Below are 10,831 nucleotides of genomic sequence, written 5' to 3'. Positions count from 1 at the left end.
AAATTTCTCATGTAAACACAGCCTAAGGCTGCAACCACACTAGGTACAAAATCACGTACAAACGGCATTACAGTAGAAATCGTCATGCCGACGCGTGCGAAATGCAAAATGCGCTTTGTAGGTTTTCAGCAACTGGCGCACCCCTGTAGAAAGCCACGTTTGTCGTTTTCGTCGTTTTCGCGGTCCATCTCCTGTGTACAACTTTGTTTTTGTACCTGGTTGTCGTACATAGCATCAGCATCAGCATTGTTTTTGAATTTCCCGGTCTTTTCCAGCGCATGGCACACGCTTTGGTACGACAACGTCACGTGCTGGTTGCGTGAAAACGTCATCTATGCAGACCAAAAAGTGTAGTGTGGTTGCGTACCGACTTGCACTGAGATATGCATGAAAATTTGTACTGTGATTTTTACTTAGTGTGGTTGCGGCCTAAGGGCGCGTTCAGACTGGCGTAAAAAACAAGCGGAATGTGAAAGTTGACATGCTTGGTGTCGAGGGCGAGGGCTATGGCTACTACCTGAATGCTGCCAAATCAGTACTGTTGGTCAAACCACAACACGAGGAGTTGGCAAGAGAGATCTTCAGCGGCACAGACATTGTCATCAGAACGGATGGTCAACGCCATCTTGGGGCGGCTCTTGGAACAGAGGCATTCTGCAACGAGTATGTGCAGCTCAAGGTCGATGGGTGGTGCACAGAAGTCTGCAATCTTGCTGCTATTGCCATGACACAACCGCAAGCAGCCTATGTGATCTTCACCAATGTCCTGCGCCATAGATGGTCCTTCTTAGCAAGGACAATGCCGGGTGTGCATGAGTATTTTCACCCACTGGAGCGGACTATTGCAACGAAGCTCATCCCGGCTCTGACTGGTCGATCACCACTTGGAGCAGAGGAGCGGTCAATTCTCGCAATGCCCTGCCGCCACGGAGGTCTAGGGATAGTCTCCCCTCCCTTGCTGACCGCCCAGTTTGGTGCTTCCGTGAAGATCACAGAGGCCCTGGTCATGAAGATCCGGAGACAAGACATGTCGCTAGAAGGTGTTTCTGAGCAAACTCGCATAGCCAAGTCTGCTGTCCGGGAGGCTCATAGACAACAAGAAGAGCAGCACCGAAAGGATGTCTTCAACAGCGTCTCTCCCGACCTGCAGCGGTGCATGGAGCTTGCGGCGGAGAAGGGCGCATCCAACTGGCTAACCTGCCGCCCTTTGGCACGGTTTGGCTTTGCGCTCTCCAAGGCCGAGTTCCGGGATGCCCTCTGTCTGCGCTATGGCTGGCAGCCCAACAATCTCCCCACCAAGTGTGTGTGCGGGCAGCAGTTCACAGTCACCCATGCTCTGTCTTGCCCCAATGGTGGCTTTCCCAGCATTCGGCACAACGAGATCAGGGATGTGTTTGCAGAGTGTTTGGTGAAAGTCGCTCATGCAGTGGAGATCGAGCCACATCTAGAGCCCCTTAGTGGAGAGCACCTTCAGCCCCGCACCGCGGTGAGAGGCGACCAAGCTCGATTGGATGTGGTGGCAAATGGCGTGTACGGCGGTCGTTTTGAGCGTTCATTTTTGGATGTAAGGGTTTTCAACCCCTATGCTCGCTCTAATTCATCGTCGTCCATTGCCTCTGTCTACCGCAAACACGAGCAGGAGAAGCGCCGCTTATACGAAGCACGTGTGCGAGAGGTGGAACATGCCTCCTTCATCCCTGTCGTCTACGCCACATCTGGTGGAGCAGGTCGAAGTGCTAATGCTTTGGTGAAGAGGATCGCAAGTCTCATGGCAGAGAAGAAGTTGCAGCCCTTCTCACAAGTGATGGCTTGGCTGAGGTCGAAGATCAGCATCTCTCTCGTCAGAGCCTCTATCCTGTGCCTGCGCGGTTCAAGACGTCCTAGGGCACGCATCCATCTCAACCCAGACAATATTGGTCTGGAGGTGGTTGAGGCTCGGCTTTCCTCATAGACGGACTCATCTTCTTCTTTAGTGATCAGTGTGCAATTGAACTGTCTTTTTTCTTTTCTCTGTTTATTCTTTTTACCAGGCGTGGGCCATCCCCTGGACTATAAAAATGGGTGCCTTATTATTTTTCTCCTTTTTCATCATGCATTCATCAAGAAGGATTATGTATGATTTCTGTTCATAAAAAAAAAAAAAAAAAAAAGTTGTCAAGGTGAATCGCTCACGTGACGTTCCCGCCAGCGTAAACACGGAAAAGGTTTCCCACCACTCTGCAGGCCAGTGGAATGCAGATTCCGGCGGCACGCGGAGCGCTTTTGATATCCTTGCAGCACATGTTCTGTCTTTTCGTTTTATTTCAGCCTCTACTCTTGCAGTCTGACTGCATGCTTTTGAGTTTTGAGTTTTGACTTCTAGACTGCCAACTTCTCCCATCATGCCGAAATCTTTGTTCGACTCAGCAATGGAGAGGGAGTTCATGGAGCTGTACGTGGTGATTTTTGCGGGCCGTTCTGCAGGCAAAACGTTACTGCGAACGAGAAGCATACTCTGATCGCGGAGCGGATGAATGCCACCCAAGCACCAAATACTCCGGACATAGTATTTTTTTCCGTCGACGAGCACAAGCAAAAGCACAATGATCCAGCATCTCAACAGACTGAATTAGTTTATTTTGATATCCAACTCAAACTGAGTCAACTCAAATTTTTCAAATCTCGAAGCTTCACATGACTGGCCGTTCCAGCGGGATACATGTGCAGTGTGATTGCGATTCCCGGGATTACGCTGCAGCTTTCCGGCGGCTATTCACGTCAGTCTGAACGCGCCCTAAGCAAACACAGCCTAAGGCTGTGTTTACATGAAGCGTTTCAACCCGGGTTGAGTTCGACCCGGGTCAGATTTCAACCCGCCATGTGCACAAAGTGAATGGCGCGTTTACATGACGCATTGCGCTTGACCCGGGTTGATTTCAACCCTCCCCCCAAGAAGAAAATCGTACAAACGTACTTCTGTGCGTATCTCGCGCCAGGTTTGAACAGCACTGCAGCAGTCCGTGCGCCAAGGGGTACTCAAGGGCTGATTTTATTTGCAACCGCGGGAAACGAAGTCACCAAGACGCCTTCATTTGAGGCTTTTGGAATTGGAGAATTTATTGAATTTAGGTATGGCTCTCGTCCCTTCTAGAGAACTAACCAAGACCCTGTGGGGGCAAAAGGAGACTTCTTTGGCTCCGTGAATACACTAGCTATGCGGTGGTCTACTTAGTTTGAATGTGTGGTTCGTATTCAAAGTGTTCCAAGCCGCAGTTCACTCGAAGGTCATCGTGGATACGTCTGCACTTGAAAATCAAGGCTGGAAAGGACTGCCTGGTGTGTCCGAACGGTATGTTTTGCACTGAAGGCATTTTTTGTATGAATTGTTGAAAGTGTCTACTTGTTCGAAATGCAAAAGACATGGTCGTAGATCCTTGGCCCACAACACCCCACTAAATAAACTATGACCTGTCGTGAAATTATGTGAAATTGATCAACACAATCATCCACAAATTATCCTATGCCAAAGTACTGCAAATGCAAATAATGGCATCCCTTTACCTAGGTCATGTTTGTAGGGCCTTATGCCACATCTTTGCATGATTTCCTCATGCAAATCGTGTGCCTAGCTTCGAAAACACATTGCGCTAAGTGCCGAATATATACCTGTGAATCAGAACAACAGCACTCACTATTGCTTTCATGAGTGGTAATGGTCAGCTGAAAGGAAACTGCTATCCATCAACTCATAAGTAAAGTAATGACTAATCTCCTTGCTGCGCATGTGGTTCCTTCGTATTTACATGTACCGTAAAGTACCGCCAGAGCGCCCCACCATCTCGTCCTTTCGGGGTCGTATTGTGGGGTGGTCTCCGGTCTGTAGGTTATACGACACGAACTTTGTACACATATCGCACGTTCTGCAGACAATCTGTGCCTTCGAGCGGACACGAGCTCCACACAAAAACCTGCTTAGTGTGACCTTAGTACACTAAGTTGCTCACACCGTACGAACTTCGTTGCACTCTGCCATACGATTTTCCTTTCCCTGGCTGTATTATATAAATCTGTCGCAGCAAAAATCAAGGTGGGGCGCTCTCGCGGTACTTTACGGTATGTGCGCCTCTCTGTGTTCGGTGAATGATTTTGAATATTTGCGCACGACTTCAGGATAGTGCACATTGTATGCATGTACCTGCATATGTAATCCTTTCATGATTTAAAAATTAGGAGCCGTGCTTCTCATCACCGTGGACAAGTAAATGTCGGCCAGTTACGTAGCGTTTGGAGATTTGCACAAGTACAGTTGCGTGTCGATTATGCGGCAACCGCGGAATAAAATGAATATTCTGGACGACTGAAGCTACAAAGCCATCTTGTGTTAACTTAACAGATCAAAAAGTCAGTACTTCGAAGTACCTGTATTTATCACTAGTATTACCCTGAGACAGTCGTGCTCATCTCTAGAGACTGGCTTGTATTTAACTCTACGTAATGGCAACTTTCATGATGCTGACTGTCTACATTTACTTGAAGTAGGACTATAAATACTAAATATAAGGTCTATAAGCTGTCAGTGCGGTGCTGTTGGATACCCGACATGCCATGTGACTGACCGCCAGATACTAGTAAACGACATGCGATTGTACCGGTCACAGTGTAGCTGGGTTTTCACGAAAATTTGAAACTTATACGATTGTGAGAAAAGTTCAGAAACCACACTTACACATACACACACACGCACGCACACACACACACACACACACACATGCGCGCACGCGCGCGTGTGCACACACACACACCTGTCCTGTTCTGTTGAGCCACTACCACAACTTAGCACAAGGATCGCACCGGCCCCAAAGGGGCAGTAGAGCGAAAGTGAGAGGTGTTGGCTTCGAGTTCACCTATCTCTACGGTGAACGCAACCTCGATCGAAAGTCATGCCAAACGGATGTATCTACCACGCGCGCGCGCGTGCGCGTATACAAAACGGAGGAAGGATTACTTACTCTCCCTGTATGATGTTTCTGTTGTATTCGTGAACAATGTCATTGATGTTTTTCCATGCATGTTTTTGAATATGCGAGCATAACTTCCAACATCAAGCACATTCTTGCTTCTCATCAGCATGTACAAGTTTATGTTCAGTTGGGCAGTTATGTAGTGTTTGTTTTACCGGCTGCGTTTGTTGGTGCTTGCAGGTCATTGGCATGCTGTCTGTTTCACAGAAGCTCGTGTAACAGGTTCACCGTACAGCTATGAATGCAATGTAGCGTGTCGAAGCCACTTCGGTATGACGTGATGCCTAATTTCCTGGTTGTACCAAAATTGCGAGTATGCAAGTGATCGTCAAGCCTGTCCCCTGTACAGTAGCCGTCTTGCCTTGTTACGCCTGGTTCTGACTCTGCGTTCTCATATACTCCATGCAATGTTACAAGGAATACTGCTCCCTTCTCAAGCAATTCATTGGCAACAAAACGCTCGGCTATGCCCTGTAACTTTGCTGTGTGGTTTGTGCTTTGTCAATGTTGTGTACCAGTTCATGATCTGTGCTTGCTGGTCTGTTTGTTTTCTCTCGCACAGTGTACAGTGTCGATCATCCTGCCCAGGCTCTGATTTCACGTACCACAGTACGGTTTCTCTTGTTGCTCACTGTAATGTGCATGATACAAGCTCCTTGGTACTCCATCATCACCTGGTGCTGTTGCTGCCATTGTTGGACCCTGCTGATATCCTTCTCGCAATGCCCGAACGTTTTTCCAACAAATGCACAACTCGCCTTAGTTGTCACATTCGGTTTGGTCTCGTTCCAGTCTTTCGAATTGAGTGAGTGCGTAAACTCGTATGAAGTGGTGAAGCAAAAGCCGTGCGCCGGCAAACATTCAATGTCCGGGTGTAATGACGCACCAAGGTCCCGGGACTTGCGTCCAATTCCGGAGTGATTTTTGTGTGCCTAGCCTCTAGGTATCATACCATATTTGTTTGGTTCAACCGTTTTGGATGCCCACTGCAATACCATTCACTGTATTATGTATGTTATCCAAGAAATCTCCCATATTTTTGGGTGGACAAACCTCGCCATAAGTCAGTAACCTGGCATTTTGCACTAACAGAACTCCTAGGATATCAGCGCCGTCTCAGTACCTGGGGACAGTTGTAAAGAAAAAGAAAAAATATCCTTGGCCCACAATGCCCCACTAAATAATCCGAAGGGTGTCGCGAAGACTACAATTTCCTTACCTTTCTTTCGTGGACGAAAAAAGACACTTCGCTTCGTCCGTTGCGCATGAAACGAAACATGAGGGTAGTGTTTATCAATTAGAATAGGTATCATGCACGAAGGAATGGCGAAAAGGTACTATGCTCGAGCGCTGGTCGTCGTCTTGTTTGTCAATTTTGAGTCCCATTGAGAATTTTCTTCTCCAGACCTCTCAAATTTCCCGCGGTTGCAAATAAAAGTGCAACTTCTAGACAACTTTTTTGAATTTGGCGCACGGACTGGCAGATGCAAATTTCGCGCGAACGGATTCACGTGACCATATATTAATATTATTTTTTCTTATTTTGTTACAACCATACAGGACTGTAGCCAATGGTGGGATAGCCTTGCCGAGAAAGGGCCCTCTTTTGGGTACTTCCCCAATCCAGCAAAGTCTATCCTTCTCGTCAAGGCAGAGTTCCTGGATGAGGCACGCCGAGTTTTCCAGTCGACTGGCGTTCAGATCCGATCTGATGGCGTCCGATATCTGGGGTCAGCCATTGGCTCCCCTGAATTCATCACCCAGTACATTGAGGAAGCGGCACGCTCCTGGTGCGATCAGCTCACGAAGCTATCCGAGATTGCTCTGACCCAGCCTCAAGCAGCTTATTCTGCCTTCGTCCACGGGTTCAAGAGCAAATGGGTTTTCCTCTGCCGCACGACACCTCAGCTGGCTGTGGCTCTGGAAGAATTGGATTCCTTAGTCACTAGTAAGTTCCTCCCGGCTCTGTTGAGTCGTCCAGTGAGTAACATGGAACGCACTCTGCTCGCTTTGCCCTGCCGTTTTGGTGGTCTGGGCCTCGTCGTCCCCAGCTCTATGGCTGTGCAGCATCAGTCGTCCCTTGCCATAACCGATTCTCTAGTGCAACGGATTCTCCGCCAGGACCCATCTCTGGGTGATGCACTGGTGTCCATCCGCACTCAGAAGCGTCTTGCCACCTCCCAATCTCGGGATGCACTGCGGGCTGAAGTCACGATGATTACTGCTACCCTTGATGCCGACCAGCAGCGTGTCATCCAACTTGCCTCTGAGAAGGGTGCTTCAAGTTGGCTGACCTGTAGGCCCCTTGCACTTCATGGCTTCTCGCTCAGTAAGGGTGAATTCCGCGACGGGGTGTACCTCCGGTACAATTGGTTGCCAGACCGTCTGCCGTCAGATTGCTCCTGTGGTGCCAGGTTCACTACCTGCCATGCACTTTCCTGTCCGACGGGTGGATTTCCATACATCCGTCACAACGAAGTGCGTGACATCACGGCAAGTCTGCTGAAGAAGGTTGCCCACAATGTCGCCGTGGAACCTCACCTCCAGCCTGTCACAGGAGAGCAGTTTCGCTATCGCTCAGCTATTGTGGAAGAGCAGGCTCGTCTGGATGTAGCTGCCAGTGGCCTTTGGGGTGGCCGGTTTGAGCGCACTTTCGTTGATGTCAGGGTGTTTAACCCGTATGCGTCCTCAAACCGGGCCACCCCACTGGCCTCAACCTACACTCGGCAGGAGAAGGAGAAACGCCGGGCGTACGAGCAGCGTAACCGCGACGTGGAACATGCTTCATTTGTGCCAGCTGTGTTTGCCACAACAGGTGGAATGAGTCGCCACTGTACAGCTTTGTATAAGCGTATTGCGTGCCTGCTAGCAGAGAAGTGCAAAGAGCCGTACAGTGTGGTGATGGCATGGGTCCGCTGCCGCCTAAGCTTTGCGCTCCTCCGGGCGAGCGTCATGTGTCTCCGTGGATCCCGCAGCCTCAAGGTCTCCGTCGACTCTACCACCCCTGCTTCTCTTGTTGCTGCGGAGGCAGTGATTCCAGGGCACTAGCTCTTGCAGTGTGACTTGGCATTCGTGTGGTCTAACAGCAATTTTCATTTACACTTTTGTTATTAGTTTGCTTCACACCTTTTATCAGTCATTACGTATGATTTATAATGCAGTGGCAGTACCAGGCGTGGGCCATCCCCTGGATTATCAAAAAAAAAAAAAAAGTGGACTTTTGGCGGCATATCAGTATTTGACCCGGGTCAACTGTCTTCATGTAAACGCTCACCTCTTTTGTTTGTCGTACAGACTTTCAACCCGGGCTGAACTCGACCCGGGTTGAAATTTCTCATGTAAACACAGCCTAATTTCCTGACAAGAAGTCAGGGAGGGGAACATTGGAGAGATAGGCGCATGCATGGGAGAGCTCTGGCGGGATTTTCCGGTACTAGTACGGTATAATACATAACGCGTACACATAATATGTTGGAACCCACTGCCATTACTCAGTTCCTGGACTTGTTCAATGTTGTGTGTGACAAGTAACTGGTGTAGAGTCTGTAGACAGGAAACCCTGCTTGTTTGTCCCTGGAATAATCACAAGAATGGCCTCGGAGGAATTTCCGAAGCAAACTCTAAAGCCGTTCATCACCGTCCTGCTGATCGCATCAGCCTGGGGATTAATAGTATACACTTTGCCAGCAACCAAACGTTCGCTGCATGCACCGAATGTGCTGCATGCACGGAAAGTGAGTAAAGGCTCACTCCAGGATAATGACTTGGGGAAGACAGCAATCGCTATGGAGACGACAGCTTCCGAACCCTATCGCAAGCAGCTCGTTCAGATTTCTAAAGTATGGGGGCAGTCTGGCTTAGACTATGCCTGGCCGCATACCGTCCACAATGGAATGCCAACATGCCAGCACCCAGGGATGGTCCATATTTGCCCGAATCCACGAACGAGACTAGTCATACTCTACTGGAGTGCCGTGTTTGGCGACAACAACTTCACGCTGTTCCCTCCCAGTGATGGCCTGTTACACTTTGGATGCTGTGACGGCATTGACATGATCTACACAATGGACCGCAAGATGCTTGCTGTGGCTGATATCGTAGAATTCGCAAGTCCACAGCTTCCTGATCCACTGCCCTCCAAGGGTCACAAGTACCAATTGTATATGGCGACAAGCACTGAAGCCCCATACGCTGCCGCTAGAATTCACAATGTCGCCCGGATGTCTGGAATAAACTTGCTTCGATCGTACGCTTGGATCAGTGATATTCGCCACTCATTCACTCAACCAGGAGAGTGCTATTGCAAACAGTACGTGAAGCCTCTGAAAATACCGCACGGCCAGCGACATGTTGTCCCTGTGTCAGCTCTAGTTTCCAATTGCTGGACGTTCGGCGGCCGTCACGAGTTGTTGAAGTACATGATGCAGAAGATTGCAGTGCACAGCATGGGGGGCTGTCTCCACAATCATAAGCTTCCGGCTAATGCCCGCGCCTCCCTGGAAAACTATTTGTATAATTTTGCTGTTGAGAACGCCATATGTATGGACTACATTACGGAGAAGTTTCAGCGGGCCTTGTCACTAGGCACGGTGCCGATAGTGCTAACTCAGGATCAAATGCCGGGATACGAGCTTGTGGCTCCTACAAATTCTTCCTACGTCGATCTGTCTCGCTTTCGGACGCTGGATGATGCCATTGTGTTCATCAGAGACGCTGCAGCCTCAAAGGAGAAATACGCACAGCACCACAGTTACAGAGGTAAATCAATCACAAGTCCAGTCTTGTCAGCCAAGTTTAAACGCCACGTGTGCAAGCAGAGCGAAGACAATCTTGACCAATGGTGCCGACTTGCCAAAACCATGCAGACGAGGAGAGGAAGAGAACAGCTGCTCCAGAAAACGTATGACCAGTATAATTCTACTTCAGATCGGCAGTGTGCTGATAGAGGCTCAATGTTAAAACTCGTCCCCAGATGACTATCACGCGTATACTAGTACGAGGTGATGTGGCTTTCTTTTGCATGGTTGTAAAATGACATTTTTTCAGCCACTTCTAGGCAAGCTACGTCCAAAAGAATTGTTGCAAGTGGAAGTGCTATCCGTCATGCCCGTTTCGTCAAACAATGGGAGTGATCCCACTTCGGAAAGGGTCTTGAATAATGTCCTACTTTCATGGTATTCTCAGGATTCTAAGTCTTGGTCCGAGGAAGCTGAGACTAGGCCTGGGCGGATAATGCTAGCATTATAAGTAGCATTATAGTGTGCGATTTGCAACGAGCATTATGCTAGCATTATAACACTACCTTTCCACAAAAGTGGCATTTATACGGAAGTTTTGGCCACCACAAAAAAATGGACCGTTACATGCCTTGTACGTACATGTAGAACTGCACAACCTGCATATGATTGTCCAAGCTAAGCCATTTTCCATGCATACTATATGTATTGCGGTTTTGCTGGCACTGTGGAGCAATAGCAGCATAACATTAGCATTATGATCATGATTTTCTAGCATTTTCCATGCCGTCTACGTAGAACTACGAAACGTGCACAATACTGCCCAAACCAAGCCATTTTTCCATACTTACAACTGGTGAATTGCTGGCATTACAGAGGAACAGCAGCATTATAAGTAGCATTATGATACAGTTTTTCGGGCATTGCCATTAGCATTATCCCGCAAAACAACTAGCATTATCCGCCCAGGCCTAGCTGAGACGCTCCCTTCCGCCTTTATTCCCAATCGAACTCGCGCACTTCCACCGAAACTGGGTGACTGCGAGTAGAAGGTACGAGGGGGGTTCTAGCGCAAAGTTGACCCCGGAAGTGACC

At 48.7% G+C, this 10,831-nt stretch overlaps 1 protein-coding gene across 1 annotated transcript; it reads left to right on the top strand.

The window, feature by feature from the left end:
• The first annotated feature begins 8,785 nt into the window (after positions 1-8,785).
• Positions 8,786-9,976, top strand: LOC135821583 (alpha-(1,3)-fucosyltransferase B-like). The gene has a single exon (XM_065334581.1). The coding sequence runs from the start codon at positions 8,786-8,788 to the stop codon at positions 9,974-9,976; it is 1,191 nt and encodes a 396-aa protein (XP_065190653.1).
• The last annotated feature ends 855 nt before the right edge of the window (positions 9,977-10,831 follow it).

Source organism: Sycon ciliatum, chromosome 7 (genome assembly GCF_964019385.1).
Source record: "Sycon ciliatum chromosome 7, ocSycCili1.1, whole genome shotgun sequence".
In the NCBI taxonomy this organism is placed as follows: Eukaryota; Metazoa; Porifera; class Calcarea; order Leucosolenida; family Sycettidae; genus Sycon; species Sycon ciliatum.
This window is presented reverse-complemented; position numbering and strand designations above follow the sequence as displayed.

Coding starts and splice junctions, on each gene's coding strand:
- LOC135821583 (XM_065334581.1), top strand. CDS start 8,786: ATGGAGACGACAGCTTCCGAACCCTATCGCAAGCAGCTCGTTCAGATT.